The following is a 26,969-nucleotide window of genomic DNA, read 5'->3' as shown; positions in this document are numbered from 1 at the left end:
ATTAGTAGTTCCCCCCCCCCTTTTTTTTAAGTAATTTATGATAGGCATGAGGCCTCATTGTCCCTCAGGCTTGAGGGGAATATTGGTTTGGGTGTGGAAACTGTGAGGGATTTTTGAGTTTTATTTGAATAGGGAGGGCTGTCCAGTCTCACCATACACTCATCTTATCAGTCCACATTGTGGAATCTATTTGTTCCTGAAGGAGGGTGCAGCAGAGATAGCTGCCTGGGGGGAGGAGAATTTGAGTTTTTAGTTGAGATAGTAAATCCTGTCCCAGCAGAGACATTTGAGTTTTAGGTACTATGAGGAAAGAGTGACAGAAGAGGCCAGGTAAAATAGTGCTCTAGGGGCTGGCCAGATATGCCCCAAATGATAACCTTGTCATTGGACCAGGGACCGGGAGAGAAAGGTAAGACAGAGAAACAAGTTCCACTATCTAGCCAGAAAATGATCTTTTGGTTTTCTCCCATAATGACTACCATGAGGTTCCTCAACATCAATGTCAAGAAGTGGAGCGTGGACAGGCCAGAACCCATCAATCCATAGGACGTGGCACCTTGCCTTCCATCTGGAGGTGAGGGCACTTAGACCTCCAGTGGTTACATTTGCAGAGAGGACAGGGTCCTGGTTGGGGGCGGGGCTGTCTCCTGGGCTGTCCCCCCTTAAGCATTCTCTGCAGAAATGCCCCTCCTGTCCACCGTGGTAGCAAACTCCAGATGTAGGCCCCAGTCAGGTGGGGACAGCAATGAGGTCATGTCTCTTTGTATATAGACATGGCTAGTTGTATTAGTTGATCCAATGACTTTTCTCCTTAACCCACAGACTGAGTTTTCTACAAATATCTAGGGCTGACTGTTAGAAATTTATCTTTGAGAAGAACCTCTCTCACCTGTGACTCTGGGTCCATTGTGGTATGTTTTCTGATAGCCTCCTTAAGATGTTGTAGAAAGCTAAGGGTTCCTTAGGGCATTGCTGTAAAGTAAAGTTGTTATTTGACATTGACATCAGACACTCTGGAGAGCAGGTCTCTGAACTGTTTTGAGCCTCAGTTTCCTCACTTGAAGAATGAGGGATCTGGTCTAGGTTACACTACTTTCTTCTACTATGAGATGGCTGAAGTGACATTAACACCACAGATCTGTTAAGGGGACTGCCTGTGCCCCTGTGGGTATAGGCACATTTATTCCTTCGTTTTTAGGTGCCACTATTATTGGGGTTCATTGTAAATGGTAATCATTTCCAACCTGAGCTGCCTGGGCCAGAACCCATTGCTTTTCTAATGAGGAAAGAGTCTGGTCTAGTAGAAGCAGAATATCTTTTCATGTCAATTGAGAGGTTTGGATCACAGAGATAAAGGCTTGGATGTATTTGTCTGGGCATCAGTATAGCTGTCCAGATGTTTTTTAATTTCCCTTAGATCTGATACCTGGAAGGGGACATAGACTCTCCCTCTTCCTACCATTACCTATTGAAGAGGAAGCACCCATCAGGAGGTTCTGAACATTGGGTGGCTTAGAAGGTAGGGCAGAGGGTGGAGCAGTAGGGGTGGGCCCTGTCATTGATGAGGGGCTTTTCTGGTCCTCCTTTCCGTGTTTATCCTGTGGCTTACAAAGAATGGCCAGCGTTTGAGTATCTAAATAGTAATTGTGGAGCCAATCTGAGATGAAAGAAAATTTGTATAGGGGACCTCAGTTCACTTTCTTCCCTTTTATAGAAAAGATCTAATTGGAGTATGGTATTATAATTTAAGGAACCCTGTGAAGGCCTCTTCTCTTGGTCACCCAAGGCATAGTGAGGCCAGGCCTCAGTACAAAGCTTTTAACATCTACCAGCCAAAGACTGGAAGATGCAGGTCCCATCTAGAAAGAACAAAACGTTAGGATCCTGTCTTTTAGCTAACAGCAGGCAACCTCTTTAATAAAGGCTACTTTTTAACAAAGGAATAAATCATCTGTAAAGTTAGAGAAGGGCATTCAGAGGGCAACCCGGGCCAATAATAGTCCATTCTGCAATTTCTAGGACTATAACCTTGGGTCCAGTGCCCTGAGGTGTGAGGTGGGGCTAGGAGCAGGGCTTGTGCAAGGCACCAACCCCCTCCATACACACCTGGGACAATCGAGCCTGACTGCCTAGGCCTGACCCTGCGGCCTGTTGCCCCTCCCCCTTCCTGTGTACTCTGCGCACATTTTATTCTAGGGGAAGTGGCGGCCTAGGATGTGTGTTGGGTCTCTTAGCTATGGCCGGCATTCCTGCTGTGCGTGAGCGCACCTATTTGCTTTCCCTCCTCCCCTTGTGAAAGCAGAGTTAGGGCGTTAGCATGGCAGCTGTAGTTTTTTGTAAGCGCTTTTTGTAAAGCAGCTGATTTAAAGTTACTTTAGACTGAGAGGCCTGGCAAACTAGTTGGAATAACTTAAGCCATAAGATACTATGCTATAAATTTTTCATGGGAAACGGGGTCCCATTAAGCCCAGGGAGGGGAAGGCAGACAAAGGACGTGGTCAGACCATGGAGGAAGCAGAAAAGGTGTCCTGACATCTTAGGTAAGGCAGAGCCTGGAGGCATGACACATGCCTGAAGGATTAGAAATCACCTGTGCCTCTAGGTCTCTGCCATTGACTGGTACTGGAACACTTTCAGCCACATGAAGCCTCCACTCTCTGGTGGCTGTCTCAGGAAAAAGGGGCATTAGATGGGAGGGGGAAGAGAAGCAGTTGTCAGATGCCATAATCAAACAGGACTCCCCCAACGTAGCATGAGGCATACCAAAATAAACCCAGGCTTGGTCTCAGCCCACAGGGAGGGAGCATGAACTCTCCCAGAACTAGAATCGCCTTGAGGCCAGAGTTGGCAAGGAGTGGCTTGACACCATGACAGGAAAGTCCCTCAGGAAGATAGGAAGAAACAGGCAGGGAGAACAGTGCAAGAAGTCTACTTACATGGGGAAGGAGGAGGTTTGGGAGAGAATTTGGTTCATTTAGAAGCTGGTTTAGAGGCTAATAGAACCTGCGCAGGGGAACAGAAAGTATAGAGAGAGGGTTTGATGCAGAGATAGGAAAAGGATCGGGCATAGGAAAGTTCCTTCCATTTACCAGCACGCTCAGAGATTGCATAGATCCCTTAAAATATTGGGATTGAAAGTGCCATTAAGTGGCCATTTGGAAGCATTGTCTAATGGGTATTGGGGCTATGTCTGATTACAGAGAAAAATGAGCTTTTGTGGGTTAAGATCAGGCATTAGGCAGAGGGGCCCAAGGTTGACCAGGAGACATCCCAATGGGGAGTCTGAAGGAATGTGGATGGTCCAACTCCCATGGTGAAGCCTGACCTGAGGAGAGATATGGCAGGCGTCCCCAAAATATCAGGTCCTCAGGAGAGAGAGAGAGAGATGTGGAGCATCCAGAGGGAACGTCTTCACCATGGGGGGGGGTGGTCCACAGTCCCTAGTGGGGAACCTGGTTCCCAGGGATGAGCGCAAGTCGAGACCTAGCACTAGGATTTTGAGGAAATGAGAGAGATCACAGCTCTGCATTCGAGGACTCACCAAGAGAGGACCTTAAGGGAAGATTGGCCGGTGGTGGATGGCAATTGGAGGCGCTCTGGGATGGAGGAAATTCCCTTGAGCTGTGAGGGAGTGGCGTTTTCTAGGATGAGGGGTTCCGGCAAAGCAGCTCAGATCCTGGAGGAAGGGAATGGGAGTAGAGAGAGAGAGAGAGCGCGGGATGGGATGGGGGAGGACGGGAGAGCAAGGTCAGTGCCGGGAGCTCACCCGATCTGAGTCGCGGCACCAAAATGTTAGGGAAAACGCCGCTCACAAAGAAAGCTCATGAGAGAAGTCTCACGTCCAAGAGCAAAGTTTAATGGCAGGCTCGAACTGCCAGACTGGCTGGAGAAAGATGGTGCAGCAGCGATTCTGGGCCAGGCGTGGCTTTTATAGAAGGGGTGGTTAAGGAAATTAGCGCGTGCACGGGAGTCTCTGGTAGGGGTGGGGCTGTCTTAGAGCGGGGGAATTTCTGTTAAGCGCGGGGCTGTCCTTGGAAGTTTCTCAAGTGAAGTCTGAGGATAAAATGGCTGCCAATTATAAATGGTGACATTATTGTTCTATCACAGCGTGGCCTTCACCTCCCCCCATCCCCAGACTTGTGTTCTGGCTGCTCAATTTTGGGCTGATTCACACTGCCTGTCGAAAGAGCCACCTTGGCTACTTTGAGGGCAGACTTTCTGGTTACATGAGTTTGTACCCCTTCTTTAGAACTGGCAAGATGTGGGTATTTTGGAAAGTAGAGGAAATACTTTGGCTGATGGGCCAAGCCCAGTGCCTGTCTGTGAAGACGGGCTGAGCGTCTGAAGTGAAGGGCAGTCAGTGGAGGGCAATCTGCCTCTTTTACCCATTCTTTCAGGGCATGGATGCACTTTCCTGCCTTCCAGCTTTTCTGACCTCCTTGTTGGACCAGGTTGTGGCTGTGAGGAAGCCAGAGCTGGTCCAGCAGAAGTGGCCAACAGGTGGGGTAAAACAGCCCTGCCCTCCTCTGCTGTGTGCCCCTTTGGGCAGGATTCCCTGACCCTGCCAGGAAGGCCACACTCAGAGATGCAAAGACGCCCTGTCTGGTGGAACATCTCCAAAGTTACCTCAGGACTTGTTTTCCTTTCTTTTTTCTTTTGCTTTTTTCCTTCCTTCCTTCCTTCTTTTCTTTTCTTCTTTCCTTTTTTTTTTTTTTTTCTGTTGGTTTTGTTTTGCTGGGGATGGAACCAGGGACTGGCAAGTGCTGGGTAAGCTCTGCCCTGAGCCACACCCCCAGCTCACCCTAAGAGCTTTTGTTTAAACTCCGTAAGTGCTTTTAGCCTCCAGGACTTTTCCCTTTTTTGTAGCCTTGACATTGCCACAGGCAAACTCCCCCCAGCAACATAAAATAACCCGAAAAACACTGGGAACTCTCCCTTGTCAGGGCTGCCCTGCAGGAAGCTGCCCCAAGACTCACTAGGCTCAGACAAGAAAGCTGCTCCTGTTACTCTGCCAGGCCCAGGTATACAGGAAGCATCCAGACCAAAGGGTGGAAAAACCAGCTCCAGGAGTTGGGGGGCGGGGGTGGGAAGGAAAACAATGGGGGTATCAAGTGGTCCACTCCCACCATCCCTGAAATAGCCATTTGTCATTGCTCAATAGAAGGCCAAGGACTGGGTGTCCACAGAAGGGACTCTTGTCCTTATAGGAGCTGAGCTCTGCTCCACTTGACTTTTCCCTTCTGGTCATTAAAAACCAGTGGAAAACTCCAGAGTATTAGCACACGAACCCCACAAATGTGGCATCTCTTGCCCTTCCTCTGTTACAGGACTCAAACCTGTGTGGAAGAATCAAGGACCATTTTGACTTCAAAACAGAGCTGGGGCAACTCAGTGGCAAACACATGCCTAGCAATTAAAAATGGAGTAGCTGTGGTTCAGAGCCCTTAAAATGAGCCAGGAGGCCACTGTTAATCAGCTCTGACACACCTGGACTGAAGCTTTTACTCTGGCTGCAGACAAGCCCACCTCCATTGCCAGTTGACCTTTGAGACAGGATTAAACTTTGCTGACCTTGTGTACAATGGAGCCTTCCCCCAAACTACCCACAGATGGAAGCCACACTCAAGCTCTTCTTACAGGTCACGTGGACCTGAGCCCCACTCAGAATTCCACACTGACTTCCAGCCCCTCACAACCTTCGAGGCTGCTTGAATATGCGTATTCCTGGATCACCATCCTAGTTGCCCCAAATGAATGTGACCTTACTGCTCCTGACCAGGTTGGCTTTCTCTTAGGCGGACAGAGGACTGTGTAAATGAGTTTCTGTGATCTTTCGACACTGTAGGAGTAACTGTCCCCTCTGTTCCCTTTCTAAAGGCAGGCGGCCCACTCATATGGTCCCTGTCCTCCCCCATCCAGACCCTCCATACCAGGTGGAGACTGAGGCCTTTCTGAGGGGAAGCAGTTACTGTCCTCAGGTTCCATGGTTGACAAGTGGCAATGTGGGGACTCAGCAGGAGCAAGAGACTGACCACCAGCTGGGCTGACCTCCAGCCATCATCAAGTGTAGATCCAAACTGTGTGCTTCTTTTCTCTCCTGACATGAGTGGGGAGACCATCAGCCTACTCACAGCCCCCACTCTGCAACCACTCTCCCTTGCTTCTCTTCATTTTTGTCTTTCCTTGCTTCGTTTCTCCCTTTACTTGCTTGCTAGCTCTGAACTGTTCTAGGCTTCGCTCCAAGGTCCTGCCCAGAGATAAACAAAGTCTTGGACCTGTCCCAGAGCTCTTTCTACAGCTGGGCCACCATAGTTCAGGGTCAGTAATGAAGGGTGGAAGGCTGGCCTAGAGCCTCTGGCCAGCTGCTGAGTGTAAGGAGGGTCCTTGGTTGACTGTCCCTCCCTGCCAGTGGGCACCTAGTGGCCTCTACTATGGTGAGCAGGCATAGCTGTCTGGGGTCTCGGAAACAGAGTGCACTGTGCTAGACAGGTCCAGGAGAAGGGGGTACAGGGATGAGAGGAGTATAAGTGAAGGAGGAGGGAAGGAACAACCAGCTCCCCACCCTGCTGTATAAGGGAGTGGGATGAGCACAAGAAATGAAAAATAGCACAGATTGTGGCTAGTGGTGTCAGGTCACACAGGCCCAAATTTCACATCAACCAGTGTTGCTTCATCTCAAGGGCCGAGGGAACCTCTCCTTGGGTGTTAATGGAGTGGATGGCAGGTAGTGTTAGAAATGCCATTCCCAAACAATGATCAAAGAAACTCGAGAGTCACTCAGTAAGGCAAAAAGAAAAGTTTTACTTGTACAGAAGGGTGCAGCCACAGATCATATCTGATAGGCAGAACACACTGAGCGGGGAGTCAGGTCAGTTTTTATCTCTTTGACCCTCACCCTGATGGACAGGTTTGGGATCACAGTTTTCACAACTGGTTACTTAGAAAAGTGGGGCATATGGGGTAAGGGGGACCTTGAAGCAGGGAGAACAAGAACATTCTTTTTGGGCAATATTCATCTTTAAGCAAGCAGTTTGAAATAAGGACATCTGGTGATAAACAGCTCTTTGACTGCAAGAACCTTGCAAGGTAAAGCAAGTTTCACCAAGCATGTAGGCAGCAATTCGGGGAGGTAGCTGACATCTACACAGTGACAGTTATACATTAACTTCTTTGACAGAAAAGACCTAACTTTAGTTGAGACTCTCAGTAGTAAGAGCTACAGTGAGAGGGAACTCCAGAAGGCAAAGGTTAGGGGCCACAATTACAGTGCACAGTTAGATGCACTGGAGAACGTTTGGTGACACCCAGGCTGGCAGGTGCGTGTGCAGGTGTGAAGCTCAGAGGAGCTCTAGGACAGAGACAGGTGCATCTGCAGAGCTGGCAGTGAATGCCACATGCACACAAAGAATGGCCCCCAGTTGACACCAGTTCTCTGGTACCCACTTTTCTGATGTTCCCCTGCATCACTTATCGAGGCTCATATTGTCACAGGCCTCTGGCCAGCTGGTGCCTGTGGGTTTCCAAACTCATCTTTGTCCCACTGGCTTCTTGAGCAGAAGAAAGTCACACAACACCTCAAGCATGTCTGTGGGTTCACATTGAAGACAGTCACCCTTGATGTTTTTCATAGTTTAAAAACTATTATTATTTTGTGTTTGAATAGACAATACATGCATTTGGTGAAAAAAAAAATCTTTCTCAAGGTATAAAAGTTTGTGATTTTTGTTCCAGGGTCTTGTACATATGAGGTAGGCATTCTGCCACCAAGCTACATTCCAAGGCCCTAGAATTAAAAAGTATAAAATCCAATTTCTTCTCATGGGGTTAATTGTTGCTGATCAAATTTTATTCACTAAATGACCCTAATCCTCCAGTTATCTGTGTAAAAAAATCAGGCTGCCTTTTTTTCTTTTTCTTTTTTCCAGATACTGGTGCTTGAACGCAGGGCTTTCACCTTGAGCCACTCCACCAGCCCTGTTTTGGTGAAGAGTTTTTCAAGATAGGGTCTAGAACTGCTTTCTAGGGCTAGCTTGGAACTGTGATCCCCCGATCTCTGCCTCCTGAGTGGCTAGGATTACAGGTGTGAGCCACTGGGTCCGACCTCAGGCTGTTTTTTTGTTTGTTTTGTTTTGTTTTTTAAATGATTTAAGCTGGCTAATCATTTTCTTGAGAAGGGTACCATGCTTTTTTTGTTTTCTTTTTCTTCTTCTTTTTCTTTTTGCAGTGCTGGAAAACACTGTCACCCACTGCCGAATTGTACACTATCTTAATTGCTTTTGTTTCTAGGTTTCTGCTGTTTACCTCTTTTATTGTAATTATTAACACATACTACTTGTACGAATTAATGGGTTTCACTGTGACATTTCCAAAGTGAATATATCGTGGTTTGATCTTATCTACCTCCCTAGTGCCTTCTCTTATACCCCTTTCTCCTCCCCCCTTTCCTAATAGTCCCTCTTCTACTTTATTTTCTCCCTAGAGGAAATACGAGAGAAAACATAGGATCTTTGCCTTTCTGGGTCTGAGTTCATTTTACTCATCATGTCCATCCGTTTTCCTGCAGACGACATGACTTTGCCCTTCGTGGCTGAGTGGTACCATGTGTTCTTTATCCACTTGTCCCAGGCGGGTACCTAGGCATCATAGCTTGCCTACTGTGCATAGTGCTGCAGTAAACATGGGTGTGCAGGTGTCTATTGTGTGCTGCTTCCTTTCTTCAACTATACACCCAGGAGTGGTACAGGTGGATCATGTAATGTTCTTTTTTAGTCTTTTGAGGAACCTCATACTGTTTTCCTTCCTGGCAGTACTAATTTACAGTCCCACCAGCAGTGTAGAGTTCCTTTCCCCTCATCCTCACCAGCATTTGTTTTTCTGTTTTCTTGATGATTGCCATTCTCAATGGGGTGAGATGGAATCTCAGTGCTGTTCTGCTTTGCATTTCCCTCATGGCTAAAACGTGGAACAGTTTTTCATATATTTATGGGCTCTTTGTACTTCTTTTGAGAAAGTGTCTGTTCAGTCATTTGCCTAGTTATTGACTGGATTACTTGTTCTTTTGTTGTCAGCTTTTAACATTTCTTTATATATTTTGTGTATTAGTCCTGTCGGGTTAATAGCTGGTAAGGATTTTCTCCCATTCTGTGAGCTGTCTTCACTCTGTTGATTATTTCCTTTGCTGTGCAGAAGCTTTTTAATTTGATGCAGTCCCATTCAATTCTTGCTCTTCCTTCCTGAGCTGTTGGGGTCCTCTATGACTTGTGCCTCCTTGGTGAGTTTGCCTGTCTCATGGATTGTCACACTCCTCCACTACCCTCCACCACTACCACCACCAGGTCAAGGCTACTCTGGGCTAATCTGGAACACCTTTCTTTGTGTGTATTTAATACCTGCTGTTAAAGAAAGGGCAGAGGTTACTCAGCGGGAAAGGAACTGCAGTAAAACCCACTTTGAGCAAAGTACTAATATTCTTGTTATCTTAACTAGAATGCAAGAGATAGAGCTTTTACCACTTAAGCCATTCTGCCAGTGAGATAGAGGTTTTCTATTTCCCTTTCAATCTGTGACTTTGCCCTCTGGCCTAGATGTACAATAGTCCCCCTGCTGGAGGGGTGCATGTTCCATGACACCCATGGATGCCTTAGCTAGAGATGGTACTGACCCTATTAAGATACTGTTTTTCCTATACATACTTATGATGAAGTTTAGTTTATAATTCAGCACAGCGAGAGAGTAACAACTATAGCAATACAACTGTTTGTAACACTATACTGTAAAGAAATTGCCAGCATCACTGCTCTTGTGCTTTGGGACCATGATTACATGAACTAAGAGTCACTTGAACATGAGCACTGGGATGCTGTGACAGTCCATCCGATAACTGAGAGAGGTGCCGAATGCCTGGACAATGCCTAGTGTATACAGTAAGCGTAACTGGACAGTGCCTAGTGTACACAGCGTGGATATGTGGAGATGGCCTGGTATATACAATGAGGGCATGTGGACAATGCATAGTGTATACAGTGTGACTATGTGGACAATGCCTAGTATATTCAAAGAGAACACGCAGACAAAGCCTAGTGCGTACAGTAAGCATACCTGGACAGTGCCTAGTGTATACAGTGTGACTATGTTGGATGAAGAGTGATTTCCAACCTGGGGTAGAGGATGGATCAGGATAAGGAAGAGTTCATCGTGCTAACTCCATTCGCACAATCAGTTGGAAACAATTATTTCTGAAATCTTCCATTGAACACTTGCAGACCGCAGATGACCATCAACTGAAGCCACACAGGGGAACCACTGCCGTTTCCCCAGGCACATCATAGCCCTTTGCCCGGATGCCCTCCCTTTGTTCAGGTGGGTCTCAGGCGCTGATGTTTCAGGAGTCTGTCTGGGGTCAGCCTGGTTCCAGGTCCAGGGCCGATGACCACACTGTGTACATACCAGATCAGCTGAGTCATCACGACAGTGCAAGTGTAGGCAGGGGCCTCGGGTGGGCGGGACGCACTCCTGCGGCTGCCCCGCCTCTCCCACAGGCTCTAAAGTGTCACTGTGTGTGGAGCTGCACAGCTCTGCTGTCAGAGAGGAGACCCAAGGGTGAGGACTTGGAGCCCGGTGGACAGAGGAAGCAGAAAAGGGAAAGCCGGGCATTTATGGCCTAGGAGGGCTTGGCAGCAGTGCTCTTGGGCTCTTCCTGCTCAAGTTAGGTAAGGAAGGCTGAGTGTCAAGTCACCTGGGAGGTGACCCTGGCTCAGTGTTCACTGTGCTTGCAGCTGCCTTGCTAGCCACATGCAAACTTCGTCTTACCTGCTTGCAGTGCTGCACCACCACTGCTACAAACTTTGTCACGGCACTTCTCTGTGCGCCTGTGGTTCTCAGCACTAGAGCTTGGGACAAGGACCAAGACTGTGTTGCCTTCTGGAAATGGGTTTATAATGGGTTGGGCCAGGGCCAGTGAGCTGCACACATCTGCCCAGCGGCTGGGGCAGCTCTGCCCTCCACCTGTCCCCCTGCGCCCCTGCGCCCACAGTCCCAGCTTGTCCTCCCTTCAACGCCACAGATGCTGCAGCTTCTCCAGCTTCTCAAAGCACAGGATCTCCCAGGGTCTCTCTGGAAACGCAAGAAGCCTGTGTACGTTTTCTGAGTTCTTCAGAACCAGAGCTCATCTCCAGCCAATCCTGGCCTTGTTTTGTTTTAGGGGTGTGTGTGGAAATACTGGGATTTGAATTCAGTGTCTCATGCTTGCCAGGCAGGCACTCTACCACTTGTACACTCCACCATCCCTCTTTTGTGCTGGGGATTTTGGAGATGGGATTTTGGAATTATTTCCTGATCTCTGCCTTGGGAGTAGCTGTGTTACAGACAGGAACCACTGGCGCCCAGCTTTCTGGCCTTCTTTAATGGAAGGAATGCTGGTCCCAGACGCCTGTCTGATCAGCTGTCACACTCAAGGAACCTGGGGACAGACACTGGTGGAGCCTGGGATTGAAAGTTGAAAGCCTGGCCCGTGGAGGCTGGTGGTAGAATGCATGCCAACACTACCATCCACATCTGTGTGTGGGGTGAGCAAGTCACTGAGACCTGAGCCATTCAGAGGGAGGCAGTTGAAGTTGAAGTCTGGGTCCCCAGGGTACGCTTCCAGAGATGGCTGCAGGGGTTCTAAGAAGTGCGCCGGTGCCTCTGACTGGTGAGGTTTGGGGTGCCGTCGCAGTTGAAATTTGGGGTGATGAGGTCTCTGGTCAGGTTGAGGTTGGGCATGGAGGGCTGCATAGTGCCTGTGCCTGGTGATAGATGAATGGGTGGGAAAGAAGGATCAGAGGTGGCTCCAGGTTGGAGGATGGAAGTGGGGTTCCCTGCCCCAAACAACCAGTTTCCACGTTAGATTCCCACTGGGCAGCAGGAGGCAGGTGACCCAAGCCTGGCTGAGTCTCTGCAGAAGCTCCGGCTCTCATGGACCAGTATCTCTGGATTGGCTCCTGTGGCCCAGTTCTCAGCTTAAAGGGCAGCTCTTGGTAGGAGCAGGCCTGGAGCCTCTGCAAACGCCCAGCCAGATGCTGAACATCTAACGTAGCAAACAGAGCGCACAGTGGTGTTTCCCAGCACAGTCTCCTCCTGCCTTGGGCCTTGGGCTGAGGATGGCATTCCTGAAAGTGCTGTGAGCTGCTTTCCTGGGGAGATGGGAGACAGGGAGCCAGCCCAGTGCTGGGCTGGTGTCTTCCTGGTACTGGTCAGAACAGACCAAGTTCTTTCTTCCCCTTCTGGGAAAAAAAGGCACTGAGTCAGACAAAGGGGATTAGAGCACAGCTGAGTTTACATGAAATGGAACAAGTCTGTAGCCATGCCAAGTGGGTTGGTTGTTCCCCAGGGAGGGTGGGGTGACGGAGGAGTGTGCACCTCTTTGTGGTGATGGAATGTCCTAAATTTGGCTTTGTTTTGGTTTGCACATACCTGTGAATACACTCAAGCCCACTTGGAGTGGGCAAATTATAATAACATAAATGCTATTGTATTGATAGTATGAATTAAATTTCAATAAAGCTGTTAAACATGCAGGTAGGTAAAATGTGTGGCCACAGTTGGCCACACTACCATATCCCCACCCCACCTAACTTAATTTCCCAGCCCTTCTGACCTCCTTCCTAGCCTTTGTCCACCATGAGGACAGCCCCCTCTCAAAGAGAGAGCAAGGGGCCAAGCCACACAAGCCAAGCCTCATACCCCATCCCTCTGCCTCCAAACTCAGAAGAGCCATTGGCTGTCCAGCAAGAGAGGCAAGAGGCATGGAGAGAAACCTGAACAGAGATACTAGAATGCCCAGAAGCACCAGGCCTCAGAAGTGCAGCCTCCAGCAGCCTCCCAGGCTGGGCAAGAGCTGACCACACTTGTGTGTTCCCACTGTGGTTACAATGTTCATAGCTTAGTGGGATATGGATGATTTTCTCTCTCTATTGTTTTCCAATTTTTCTGTTATATATATATAATTTATAACAGGACTATCCACCTAAATGACAAAGCAATCAGCCAGACATGGTGACACATGCCTATAGTCGCAGGTGCCAGGGAGGCTGAGACAGGAGGACTGATTGAGTCCAGGAATTCTAAACCAGCCTAGACAACATAGCCATTCCCTGTCTCAAACAATAAACAAACCAGAGATTTTCCAAAGAATACTGATATTTATTTAGAAGTAGCAGAGAACATGCCATAGTAAACCATGGTGTATTCAAAGAGACTGAGGAAAGGAGAGATTCTTAAAGGCAGAAATAAGGAGTGTGGACTGGGGGTGGCTCAGTGTGGAGTCTTCCCTTGCATGTAGAAGCCCTGGGTTGTGTTCCCAGCACCAAAAGCAAATTCACTAACAAAGAAACATGACATCAGATGTTTTGACACAATAATCCTAGGACAACGGATTTATACGGAAAGAGGCCTCAGTCTGCAGTTGAAGGGACAGTGTCCATTCAGGTGTCTGTAGAAGCACTTTTGTAGAAGGTCCTGTGGCCTCTGGGCAGGCTTGTGGCTTTGGCAGTCTCATGGCAGTTATCATGAGTTGTGCAAAAGAACCCTTTTTTCATAAACTGGGCTTCAGGCTTTCTGTAGGTTTTCTGATCAGGCTGGCACAAGCAACTCCATTTTGATTCTGGCAACTTTCACATTTCTTTCACAGAACAAATATGAATGAAGCCAGGTATCGGGTGGGGAGGGATCTGGGAGTAGCCTGTAGGAAACACCAAGTCCTGGCTGGTGATCTCTTGTTGATAGCTTTTCCTTCTCGTTGCAGGAATCATGTTTCTGGAAATTCTCCTCGCCTCAGTGCTGGGCTTTCTCATCTACCGGTATATCTCCTGGAACAAGGAGGAAACTTTGGCACTTGAAGATGGGTGGTGGGGGCCCGGGGCAAAGCCCACAGCCAGGGAGGACGAGAGCATCCGCCCCTTCAAGGTGGAAACGTCAGATGAGGAGATCAAGGTAAGACCCCTTTTCCCAGGTGGGCTGCAGAGGCAGGTGGGTGCGTCCTGCTGTGGTCCCCAACCATGCTGGAGCTGGCTCAGGTGGAGGCAGGGGGCTTAGGAAGAGAGCCTTCTTGGGTGCTTCCTCCTGTCTGCTCTTCTCCCACAGGGTGGGTGCAGCTCCCTCACCCCAACCCACCTGTACCTTCCCATTGCCAAAGCCCAGCAGTGCCCAGGAGGAGGGGGCTGCCAGCTGCACCCCTGTGTGCACCACAGGTCACAGAAAGCAACTGCGTCCACCCCTGCCTGTCCCCCGAGACAGAGAGCAGGTGCCCCTGGGGCCCAGGTGTAGGCCCTGCATGCAGTGAGGTGGTGCCCTAGGAAATATGGTAGGGCCAGTGCTTTGTAGCACCTACTGTGCATTAGCTACTCCTGGGCCCATTCTTTCCCTGTCAGGGTTGTCTGGTGCTGCGAGCTCACAGAGTGGGAACTGAAGTGCAGAGAGGCACACCAGTTTGTCTGGAGGACAGGAGTCCAAGACTACAAGCCAAAGGGTTTGAGCTCAAGTCTAACTCAAAGGCCACTGCCCCTTCCTCCACACAGAGATGGAGACAGGAAGGAGGTGTCCAGTGGTGTGGGAGCATAGAGGAGGAGCCTCGTGGAGGAGAGAGGCTTGAACAGGGCTGGCGGGGGGAGAGGGGCGGCCTGACCTGGCACAGCCCTGCCCATTCTTCCTTTGCTCTGGGGTGCCTGTGCACCTCCTGGGTGCAGCAGTCTTCTGAGTCTTGAGAGAAGACAAGTCCCTTCCCTCAGAGAGCTACCATGCTGAGGTGAGGAAGGGTCACGCACGAAGGCAATTAACCCAGAGATCAGAAGAGCGAGTGGTAAAGGATCACAAGAGTTGAGAGGAGGAAGGGATTTCAAAATAGAAGCTGGCCTAAGCCCAAGAGACAGCAGGCTGAGGCCCCCGTGTGAGGACTTCTAGGGCTTCGGTATTGATGGTGGAAGCTGAGCTCTGAGGGTTATTCCTGTAGAGGATTCTACAGGACTCTAAAAAAGTCTAAGATTTCCCAAATGTGCTTGGGGTTGGCCAAAGCACTCGGGACGAATGTCTGGGAAAGGGGACATGGGCCACTCAGTGAGCGAACGTGAACTTCCCCAACTGAGGCCCCATGAAACCCTGAGTTCAAACTCTAGTGCTGCAGAGAGAGAGAGAGAGAGAGAGAGAGAGGTTCTGCAGTGAAGAACAGGCACAACCTGGGCACAGTCACAAGGTTTGTTTGGCTGCCATGGTGAAGGTGTGCAGCACCTTATCCTGCAGGCCGCGCTCTCCATTGTGGAAACAAGCTCTCTCTTGGGCTCTGGTCACCCGTCCCTCTCCTCACTCCAGGACCTACACCAGAGGATCGATAACTTCCGCTGGACCGCACCTCTGGAGGACAGTCGCTTCCATTACGGGTTCAACTCCAACTACCTGAAGAAAGTCCTGTCCTACTGGCGGAATGAGTTTGACTGGAGGAAGCAGGTGGAGATTCTCAACAAGTACCCTCACTTCAAGACAAAGATCGAAGGTAAGCTTCCAGAACACCTGGGGCTGTGAGTCCCAGGAGCAGACACCTCTGTGGGAACCTTGACCCAATGGCAGGTCACCTGATGTAATCAGCTTTCATCTTGCCAGAATGCAAAAATAATGCCACATGTCAACAACCATGGGTGTATAGAACTAGACAGGAAGTACATTAATAATTTTAAGGCCTGAGAAATGCAGAATCCAGTCCAATGAGGAAGCTGCCGTGGGGGAGGCTAAGGAGGAAGACGAGGGCATGGATGCCTGGTCACCTCTGCCCCTTCTTGAAGGCGTGGGCTGCAGGATGTCCAGCTCTGCTGGACAAGGCTGTGCTCACCTGTCCAGTCTCCGCAGCACTGGACTACATGTACAGCCATACCACAGGTCAGCACACGGCCTCACCAGGAAGAGAAGGTGTCTCATATTTTGCTTGGGAAGATGTCGCCAGGATCATTTGAGATGAGTTCCTAATTTCCTTAATGAAAATCATTATTAACCACAGACAGACTTAAGACCAAATAGGGAAATGCTTAAGGAAAACCAGAGCTCTGCTGTTAATTTTGTTTGGTTGGCTTTGGCAGTACTGGGGTTTGAACTCAGGACTTTCTGCTTGCTAGGCAGGTGCTCTACCGCTTGAGCTACACTTCCAGCCCTTATTGATCGTGTGTTTTTGGTGCTACGGCCTCGTTTTTCTCCCAGGCTGGCCTGGACCAGAGTCCTTTTTTAAGCTTCCTACTGAAGCAAGGATGACAGGTTGTGCCACCATGGCCCTCTTTTTTCTGCTGAGAAGGGATCTTACAAACTCCTGCCTGAGCCCCTGAGTGTTGGGAGTGTAGAGTTGCACCACCATTCCTGGTTGATTCCCCCATTGGTAACCACCCTAACGTGTACACAGTGGCATCTCACGGTGTTCTCTGTTTTGTTTCCTTTTGTTCATGGTGCTTGGACTTTCCTTTCCCTCACGATGAGTGACGTTGAACATCTGTTCATGTACATATTGGCCATTTTTAGATATTTGCACAACTGTCTATTCAAGACCTTGGTCTTCTCTTTTATTTGAGACATTATCTCCCTATGTTTCCCAGGCTGGCCCAAACTCCTGGGCTCAAGCAATCCCTCGGCCTCAGCCACCACCACCACCACCATCATTGGCACTGACCATGAGTGCTGCTGGGCCTTTCCTGTGTCTTCTGCGGTCACACACAGGTGGTCATACATAATGTACAACGGGCACCACTTAGCACCCTGGGCTTCCTGGAGTTTCACTTGGACCCTCTTTCCCCAGCTCCAAGGGTCCATCCAGCAGATAGCAAGCAACAGGGCACTCCCTGACCCCAGGTGTTGCACTGGAGTGGGGGTACAGTAAGAGAGGTGGGTTCCTGCTGTCAGGTCCAAAATTCCTAGGCAGTTACAACACAGGTAGAGGGCGTGCTATGGAGAGGGGGTCACAGCAGCTTTGGAATCCTGCATTCCTCCTTGAAGTGTGAGGAGGACGTCCTGCAGGGGGTGCTGCTGAGTTTCCTAGGCTTGTGGGACAGGTGGCCCAAGGAGGAGGGAACAGGACAGCCAAGCACCCACAAAGGGCTGCTTCCCTTCCGGGGCTGCAAGCTTGGGGCCAAAGCCTCACTCCACTGACCCCTCTGGACTTCAGAGGTCCCTGAGTGTTTACGGCACAGGCCTCTCAAGGTGCAAGTGGCCCAAAGAGGACAGCTTCACCCTGGCAGCCTGTCTGGGCTTTGTAGGACAGTCTTTTCCCTGGCCTGGGTTCATGGTTCTCTGCCCTGCCACCAAATACCAGTCAGCAGCCTCCAGCCTCAGAAAGCATTCTGCTTTGCTGGACCTCCAGGCTGGGGTTGGTCCAAGAGGGCTCCTCCCTCACTGTTTCCTGCCACCCTCCTCCCTCATGCAAGCCTTTTTAGAGCCCCTTCTGTCCCCTCTCTGCTCCCATGCCCCTGGCTTCTCACAACGTCTGATCCGTACCCAGTGTATTGTCCACTTGTCCATTGGCCTCCCTGCTACTGCTACCTCCCTGCTCAATCTGGTGAGCCTCCAGGCCCACCATGTCCTGGGCCTCCAGGGAGGAGTCCTGTTTCCATTGCACCAACTCTCAGGGCTTCAGAGGCCGCTGGGCAAGTCCAACCCCACCCTGTCCACAGTGGGGGAGATTGCCCGTCCCTTTCCCTTCCCTCCAGCCGCTGCCTGTGACACCCCCACATCCTCCCCTCACTACCCACCGCCCAGCCACATGAGCACAGCTCAGCTGCATTCTGACCCAGTGCCCTGCCATAGAGCATCCTGAGGGTGTTACACACCTGTGGGAAACCCAGGGTGGCATTTGCTTCACCAAAGCCCACAGGGTCAGCCACGCAGTGTAGCTTGAACAAACCCCTTGGGCTGGCGTGTGGCTCAGTGCAGAGCGTGTGCTTAGCACAGGGTCCATGCTCAGCAGCAGTGTTAATGAGAAGATGTCTTCATGCTACAGTGCAAATATTTAGAATGTAAAGGAACAGAAGGGCACACAGAGGAAAGGAAGTGTCCACTCTCCAGGCCTCCCGGCCCAGACAGCATTGGCTTCCTTCTGCAGAATTCCAGAGAGCCTGTGTGGATGCAAGCCGGGATGTGGATTTCTTCTTAAACTGACGAATTGGTAGAATATGACTTAAAAATAATGTCCCATCATGCAGCATGTTCCAAAAAAAGATAAGACTACCTACTAAAATAGACTTTAGGATAGGAGTAAATTTAGCAACATAGAAGGACACCATGGGTATCTTCTTAAGTGAAAGAAAAGTAAGGTTCCAAAATAGAACAGCTATAGTGTTCTGTTTTTGTTAAAAGGGAGTTATGTTCTCTAAGTATTTTTTAAAAGCAGAATAGTCACAGCTAAGAGGAGCCTAAGAAGGTGTGATGACTATATGTTCCATGGTGTCCTGTACAGGGTCCGGGGACAGAAAAAAGACCTTAGGTTAAAACCAGGAAATCTGAATAAGACTCCATTACATGTGGACATGCCATATTACCCAGGCCTCAGGGAGGAAGAAACCCCTACACAATGTGACATCTCCAATAAGCCTTGAGGACATTATGCTAAGCAACATGACCAGTCTGAGGACAGTACCTCATGATTCATGTCTGAGAGGTACCTAATGAGGCAGGTCACAGAAGCAGAGTGAGGGCGGGGTGCCAGGCCTGGGGCGTAGCGGGTCAGGTGTGGGGTTCCACTGATGCTCTAGACCCACTGTGCTGACAGAGCCCATGGTTACCAGTACTGCAGGGCAGACTGGGGCTCAGCGCACACCACCCCCAGCACCACAAAAGAAACAAACACTATTTTCATGACTCAGTAATTTTGAAAATTTTAAAAGTTTATTTTTATAATGGGATAATGATACATTCTTACTTCAATGTATTTGTGTGTGTAAAAACTGTTATGCACTTAATGTATGTCCATTGTAGAACAGTTAGGAAGCACAGGAAGCATTTGATTGTCCTGCTCAGGGACAGTTACCTTGTGCACTTGGGAGTTCATTCTGAGACCTTTATATTCATGCACGCACAGTACCGCCAGTCCCCGACTTACGATGGTTCAGTTGAAGACTTTGCTCCTTTATGATGGCGGGAAGCGATAGGCACTCTGTAGAAACCACACTTTGGATCTGGACCTTTTCCGAGACTGGTGATAAGTGGTACAGTTGCTACTCCCAGACAGCCCCACAATCGAGAGGGAGAACCCCACACTCTGCGGTGTACCATGGTGGCTAAGCTATGCCATTTGATAGGGTGGGTGGATTACGTGCAAAGTTTTTTGAGGTGCTGAGCATTGAAACCAGGGCCTCATGCATGCTAGGCAAGCTCTCTGCACCCAAGCTACACCCTGTCTTTAAATGCGTTTTAGATTTCCAAACTTTCTACTTAAGATGGGTTCCATGGATCTGACTTAGAACTTGCTTTTATCACCTGGCCTTGCTGGTTTATGTTAAGTGAATACACGTGTGCACGCTCGCTTTCCTGGACTAAATGTACTCCACTACACCGCAGACAGTAATCCCTTTGATTAACCCTCTGTTGTGGGTATATGTGCTTCCCCTTCCCCCCTGCTTTTCAATTAGCGAACAAGTGTTTATGGAGCTGCTGAAGCCAGGCTCTGTCCTATGCCCTGGGGACCCAGGAGTGCACACTCAGACCTGAAGTGCATGTTCTAATGTCACTAGGAGGTGACAGCAGTATCACCATTGCAGCGTGGCTGTACAGTCTGAACAAGGACATCACAGAGCTGGAGCATGCTGGCTGTGATGACCGCCACCAGTGCCTGAGGACACCAAGGGCACAGTACCCACTGTCCACCAGAGAGGGTGCATAGGGTGACCAGATGCACTCAGGACACCAGCCTCTCCAGCCACAAGGCCTGTCCCTTCCCCTGACTGTGCTCTGTCCCCAGGTCTGGACATCCACTTCATCCATGTGAAGCCCCCCCAGCTGCCCTCAGGCCGCACCCCTAAGCCTTTGCTGATGGTGCACGGCTGGCCCGGGTCCTTCTACGAGTTTTACAAGATCATCCCACTGCTGACTGACCCCAAGAGCCACGGCCTGAGCGATGAGCACATTTTCGAAGTCATCTGCCCCTCCATTCCTGGCTACAGCTTCTCACAGGCATCCAGCAAGAAAGGTATAGGGCCGGGGGGAGTGTGTATTCACCTGGTCCATGCTCAGAGTGGTCCAGAAGGTCCATCAGGCTCCCCTTGGGGGATGTGAACCGCTTGGGATGATGAGGAGAAGCCGAGAGGCAACTCGTACAATAAAAGATCAGTGCACCAGTGATGCTGGGTGAGGGCTGGACAGATCTATGGCAGCACTGTCTAGGGTGCTCAGGGCCTGGACTCACAAAAAGGGGAAGCTCTACATCTGGGCTGACCACACTCCTGTGCAGCAGGGCCCTAGACACCCCAACCCCACAGGGTCTTGCTGAGTCCCTCCCATGCCCATCCTGGTCAGCAGAGCAGCAGCTGGTCACCTGCTGTGCTGCCCTGGGGCTGGCACTGCACCAAGCCCTCTGTAGATGGAGAACCTTACTCATGGCCTCAAGACTCCTTCTCACCTCCTGTGAGCTGCTGTCCCCTAGCCTGGTGGAGGGGGGGTCTGGAGAGCTTCTCCACAACAAGAGGAGCCAAGTGTCCTCCCTGTGACTCTATTGTCTGTTGCCTTCACAACCAGGCTTCAATTCGGTGGCCACCGCCAGGATCTTCTACAAACTGATGCTGCGCTTGGGCTTCCAAAAATTCTACATCCAAGGTGGGGACTGGGGGTCTCTGGTCTGCACCAACATGGCCCAGCTGGTACCTGGGTAAGTCTCATCTGGGCGTGTGGTCATGCACCCACCTTCTAAGAGGATCTTTCTGCAAGTGGCATCTACACAGGTTGTTCATGACAGGCCCTCCTGGGCACAGCACCCAAGCGTTGGGGCTCCCTTTTGCCAGCACCACCAGGCCAGGGATGCTTGTATCAGGGGAGAGGAAGGAGGGTTACACAGGGCACCTTGACCCAGATTCTCCCCCTGTGGTAACTCAGGATTGGTAGGTCTGGGCCAGGTGCCCAGGCAGAGCCCTCTGGTGAGAAGTGAAGGTTAGGATTAGACCTTTCCAGCAGGCAAGCTGTGGAGTTGCCCTGAGCAGAACTCTCTGGAAACTGCATTTTCTTCCCCGATCCCTCTCCTCCTCATATGGACACCCTAAGGACAGGTCCTCCTTGGCCCTATGGCCTGGCTCTCCTCCTCTGTCTCTCTTGTCCCCTTTCCTTGGTATCAGCCCAGCTCCTGAGCCCATTTCTCTGTCCTCAGCCACGTGAAAGGCCTTCACTTGAACATGGCTTTCATTTTAAGAAGCATCCACACCTTGACCCCTCTCCTTGGACGGCGTTTTGCGCAGTTCTTTGGCTACACAGAAAGGGACATGGAGCTGTTGTACCCCTTCAAGGAGAAGATATTCTACAGCCTCATGAGGGAGAGTGGCTATTTCCACATCCAGGCCACCAAGCCAGACACTGTGGGTGAGTACAATGGCATGGGGACCCCAGGGGTAACCCCACTGCCCCCAAGAGCACCATTCATAGTATGCAAACCCCTCTTGAGTTGCTAGAGCACTTTGGACCCTTAAACTGCATTTCCCTATGGAAGTAAGTTGACACACGGTCATCACATCCCAGCCTGATCCAAACAGCTCTGTTTATCGGATTCAGTGTTCACAGTGGCTTTGATCCCTGAACCCAACCCCTGAACCTAAACTGCAGGAGGGAGAAGGTGGGAGGAAGCCTGGGGGCTTGGCAGCTCCGGGACTCTGGGTAAATGGCAGAGGGCACCCCAGGGCATGGAGGAGGCTCCCCTAACAACCAGAGGAGAGCCTCTAACCATTTCTGCCACCAGGGTCCTATGGAAGGATGATTTTCCAAAAGCTAAAAATCATGATTCTCATACAAATAGGAAAAGAGCACGTCCCCTGGTTATTTAACTCATTCATACAAAAGAAGCCCATAAAACGTCAAAGCAAACGATGGTTCAAAGGCAGTGAGGAGTGCAAGTTAGTCTCCTAATGGATGCAAATCCATCAAGACCCACAGAGCAATAATTAAATGTCCACTGGACAAAACTGGTTTGCCTCTCTGTGCTCGGGAATCATTTGTATGGCTCTCAGGGTTCTGTAACTTACAGGGCTGTACACGGGCTCAGGGACAAGGGGAGGGGCACCCTAAAGGACAGAGACCCCCGGAGGACATCAGGCATCATTTTGCCATTTCCAAGCCTTTCACAGCATCCCAGAATGTCATGTGCACCCGGGAAGCAGTCACGACATGACAGCACTTCATAAACCAGGCTTTCCTCTGGCTGTGAGGCCAGTGTTCATTGTAGAAAGCACCGAGCAATGCAAAATGCACACAGAGGAGGAAGCCTGTAAGTCCTCCTTCCTCCAGCTGCCCTCACCTTCACAAGAGTTCACTAAGGTGGAAAGTGCCATGTGTGCAGCAGGGCCCCTCCCCCCAGGCACACCGGGGGTCACATGCAGGCTCTGTCACATCACAGGTGACCACCCTCAGTGCGAGATGCTCTCTGTTTCCCAGTTCCTGTGACTGTAACCTTGCAGTGTGTGCTCTCTGGGCTCTGGTGACTTTCACTCAATACCATTGTCATCTATGCTGATGTCCCAAACACTATTTTTAGTGCTGGGCATGGAACCCAGGGCCTTGTGTATGTGTGCAAAGCCTGAATCCACCACTGAGTAAACCTCCAGCCTCCAGGCATTTTCTGGATGCACAGTATTTTAGCTGTGGACATGTCACTATTTGCAACTGTTAACCCTATTTTGGACTTCTAGGTGGTTTATCATTTTACAATGTTAGGACATATAGGCCAAAAAACCCATTTTATAATAAAAAACAAAACAGCATTCTGGGCTGGGGGGGTGACTCAGTCATACAGCACCTGGAGGCTGGGGACTTAGCTCAAGGGGTAGAGCATTTGCCAAGCACCTGTGAAGCACTGGGTTCTAGCCCCAGCACCACAAAAAGAAAAAAAAAATGTGTCTGTGTCTGTGTGTGTATGTCTGTCTGTGTCTGCATGTATTAATTTTTCTCACTTGGACTTCACTACTCCCAGGTTCAGAGCACCCCCCTCCCTATTGGCAGAAAGTGCTCCATACACTATGTGAATCCTGTGAGGTCGTGGAAGGAATTATCCCAATCCACAGTGAGGCTGCTGAGGCCGCGAGAACAGAGTGGGGTGCAGGGCAGGGCTGTGATGGAGCCTGGGCTCCCTGCCCCTGGCACCTCTCTGCGGTGTCAGCACCACACCTTGGTCCTTAGGGCCCCTGCCTGTACCAGACATGAGTCCCTTCCTTGCTCTTTTCCACAGGCTGTGCTCTGAACGACTCTCCCGTGGGCCTGGCTGCCTATATCCTGGAGAAATTCTCTACCTGGACCAACTCAGAATTCCGAAACCTAGAGGATGGAGGCCTGGAGAGGTGAGGTCCCCACCTGTCTGCTGTGAGGATGCACCTGCCTCACCCTCGCCACCATTTCACCTGAGTCTCCACTAGCTTTGTGTGGAACCAAAAAGCTCCCTCTGTCCTTGACTTGACCAAAGTCCTATCCTGTGGCCAACAGAGCCCTGTTTGGGGGCTGTGAAAGTGGACGAATGGACACAGGTTTAGTGACCTGCTCCAAGGGTCACAGTGGAGTGCAAGGATAGGACACACAACTCAACAGCCCCTCCTGGGGCTAGGGAGCCCATGGAACAGGAAGCACCCCTTTTTTCAGAACAGTCAGGGTCAAACCTCCTGGGCCACAAATGGCCTGAATCAGAAGGTGCTACAGCCTCTGCAGTGCCTGACACCCCATCCGCTGGCCCTGCTCAGGCTTCATGCTGACTTTAGCGGACTTTTGAAAAGTACATGTGGTAATTGAGCTCTAGAGACGATATGAACGGAGGACTGATTTGTCTGAGGCACACAGAAGGGAAGAGGCAGGGAGAATACATTGAGCTTAGCCTAGAAGGAGGAGTAGAACCTTGCTGGCCGGAGGAAGGGATGTTAAACAAGGAGAAAAGTAGTAAAAATGAGAGGTGTGTTGGAAAGGGTGACTTGTCCAGAGGCGGGAGCAGGTGCATGGGCTAAGACTGCAAGCTCATTCCTCTGGGCAGGCCCCCCAAGAGCCTCAGTGAACCCTCACCTGGGATCCATTTCCGCAGCCTTCACTCGGCAGGACCCCAGGGTGAGTGAGGCTTTACAAGGGTCCTCTGGCAAGGAGCCTAGCCTCTCCTTACACACAAATACCTGCAGCCAGGTGTGAGGACCACAGATGCCCCACAGGTGGCTCCTGCAGGGTCAGCCAGGCACAGGGAGCACATTCTGAGCAGGGGACAGACTGGTACTGCTGCAGGCCATCCCTATGGTAGTATTGAAGCTGGAGTCACAGCCAAGGGCAAAAGATCAAGGCATTTGCATGCTTCATTACCTGGTGGTCAGTGACAAGTTTTCCTTTTGTTATCATTAACATTTTTAAAAAGGATATTCACTTTGCCTCTGTCGCTGCAGAATTTCACAGGATAAAGAAAAAGTCCTTTTTCCTATTCCATCTGAACACCTTCCTCGATAGCCTCCTTTGCCCTCAGCCTCCTGGCTTTCTCCTTCTACCTCCAGCTGCAGGCAAAACAGAGAGGAACTGAACATTTTTACAAATGTAGTTCAGAGGATAGAAAATGTCATTGACTGGGGCCTGGGATGCAGCTCAGTGGCAAAGTGCTTCCTTAGTAAGAGAGAAGCTCTGAGTTCCATCTCCAGCAACCCTGGCTCCTGGGGACAGGATCTGTGTCGTGTCCTCCTTTCCTCCCCAGACCTCGACAGGCCCTGGTCCCCAAGGCAGTGAGGCCTGGGTCCTCCCTGCTGCCCTGGCTAAGCTAACCTTTGCCTGCACGCTTTCCCACATCTTGCTCTCCTTTCAAGACCCACTGCAAAGCTCTCCTCCTCTGAGGAGCCTGCCTACTTTCCCTTCACCCAGCAAACTGGTCCTTGGGTCCCTATTTCCCTCATGGGACATCCTAGCCTGTCATCCTCCCCATCAGGCCATCAGTTCCTTCCTCCAGGCAGTCACCCAGCCTGCTGCACCTTTTGAACCTCAGTGCCTGGCACACAGCTGGTGTTCAGTAAATGTGTTGTCAGTGAGTGAATGGCACTGTACTAACCTTCAGCCCTGGTAAACTTGGGGCTCAAGCTTTCTGGCTGAATGGCTGTCAGGTCAGTAGACTGGGCCTGTGTCATGGTTGCTCTTTGATGCCTCCACGTTTTCAAGTATCATTAGTCCTACTTTACCAGAGGGCTGATGAGGGCGCAGGCAGGGTGAACAACTGCCAGAGTCCCAGGCTTCTTAGTCATGAGTCTGAGACCAGAACCTGGGTCCCTGGACTCCTGGCCCTCTCCTCTCTTGGCCTTCAGCAAGCTTGGGTTCTGGCTCCTGGGCAACACCCAGAGGACTGGCCGCTTCCTGCCTCTGGGTACTCCGAGTCCCTCAGGACCCTGAGGAGGGAATTCATTACCCTGGAAGCCTGGACCTGGGTGCCCTTGGAAGGCAGGGTGGGCAGAGCTCACCATGGGAGAGAAGGAAGGATGGGGACAGGGAGCCACCCTGGCTCTGTAGAGTGTGCATGGACTGAACTGAAGCACGGGCCTGGGGCGCCACCTGGCGGTACGATGGAGGTGATGCCGCAACCTACAGGCAGTGGATTATTGAGAATTGGTGAATTAAACACTGGTAGCTTGGACTCAGCAGCTATGCACATGGTCAGCAGCCTCCACATGGTAACTGGTGACCTGAGCCCAGCCTGCCTGTGCAGGGGACACCACTGCCTTGCAGTGAGAGATGAGGAGAGAGGCCAGGTGAGCAGGGTCTTGCTGATGCTCGCCCTTGCTTCTTACACACCTGCACCTGGCACTGAGAGCGGGCTTCCTGTTCTGCTTTCCCAGGAAGTTCTCCCTGGACGACCTGCTGACCAATGTCATGCTCTACTGGACCACAGGGTCCATCGTCTCCTCCCAGCGCTACTACAAGGAGAACATGGGGCAAGGCCCCATGGCCAATAAGCATGAGCGGTGAGTGTGGCTGAGCTGAGAATGGCCTCTGAGGACAGGGGCCTGGATTGCCCTTAGGGAGGGTATGATGGCAAGGAAAGACTGCCCGGGATACAGGGCCTGGCCCCCAGATGGCCTTCAAGGTCTCCCCAGACCCAGGATGCAGGCCTGGTGTGGCACTGATGCTTTGGGATTTCCAAGTACTATATGGAGATTCTCAGGTCGTAGCCAAGTGACAGGACAGAGTGAGGCTGTCTCGTGCCCTTGGGGCAGAAAAGAGGGTCCTTAGAGAGCGGCACTGAGGGCTGGGGTGGGAGTACAGTTGGAACCCTGAGCCCAATCTTTTCTTCATGGCTCCACACGGGCCAGCTAAGCCCTCCCTACCAGCCTGGGGACCCTGCTGTGGGTACAGAGAGCCCCAGGGCTAAAGCCTCACCCCCAGGGGGTGCCTCTTCCTTCCAGGATGAAGGTCTTTGTACCCACTGGCTTTGCTGCCTTCCCTTCGGAGATACTTCACACCCCCGAAAAGTGGGTGAGGGTCAAGTACCCCAGCCTCATCTCCTACTCCTACATGGCCGAAGGGGGCCACTTTGCCGCCTTTGAGGAGCCCAAGCTGCTTGCCCAGGACATCCGCAAGTTCGTGACGATGGTGGAGCAACAGTGACACCTACAGGGATGACCAGGGTCTCTAGGCAACCCTGGACTTGGGGAAGATGCCCCTTTTCTAAGGAATGAGTTTTCTTCTGTCCCCTGGTGTGACCTCACACAACCCCCAATATGCAGCACCCCCAATATGCACCCGTGTTTAGCAGTGTGGCTTTGGTGATAAATGATTTTACTTCTAAG

General features: G+C 50.8%; 1 protein-coding gene across 2 annotated transcripts in view; it reads left to right on the top strand.

Moving 5' to 3' along the window:
* Positions 1-26,968, top strand: part of Ephx1 (epoxide hydrolase 1) — a 31,954-nt gene extending 4,986 nt beyond the window's left edge. Inside the window, exons 1-9 of one of the 2 annotated variants that reach the window (XM_074048854.1) lie at positions 10,541-10,709; positions 13,781-13,968; positions 15,340-15,520; positions 19,955-20,182; positions 20,728-20,857; positions 21,350-21,558; positions 23,414-23,522; positions 26,019-26,144; positions 26,586-26,968. In XM_074048854.1, the coding sequence (XP_073904955.1) occupies positions 13,786-13,968; positions 15,340-15,520; positions 19,955-20,182; positions 20,728-20,857; positions 21,350-21,558; positions 23,414-23,522; positions 26,019-26,144; positions 26,586-26,787 (1,368 nt within the window). In that variant the 5' untranslated portion in view covers positions 10,541-10,709; positions 13,781-13,785 and the 3' untranslated portion in view covers positions 26,788-26,968. Of the gene's footprint in view, positions 1-10,540; positions 10,710-13,780; positions 13,969-15,339; positions 15,521-19,954; positions 20,183-20,727; positions 20,858-21,349; positions 21,559-23,413; positions 23,523-26,018; positions 26,145-26,585 lie in introns of those variants that run through there. The other variant, XM_020171506.2, reaches the window with a different exon arrangement.
* The last annotated feature ends 1 nt before the right edge of the window (position 26,969 follows it).

The sequence above is a fragment of the Castor canadensis genome, chromosome 11 (assembly GCF_047511655.1).
Source record: "Castor canadensis chromosome 11, mCasCan1.hap1v2, whole genome shotgun sequence".
In the NCBI taxonomy this organism is placed as follows: domain Eukaryota; kingdom Metazoa; phylum Chordata; class Mammalia; order Rodentia; family Castoridae; genus Castor; species Castor canadensis.
This window is presented reverse-complemented; position numbering and strand designations above follow the sequence as displayed.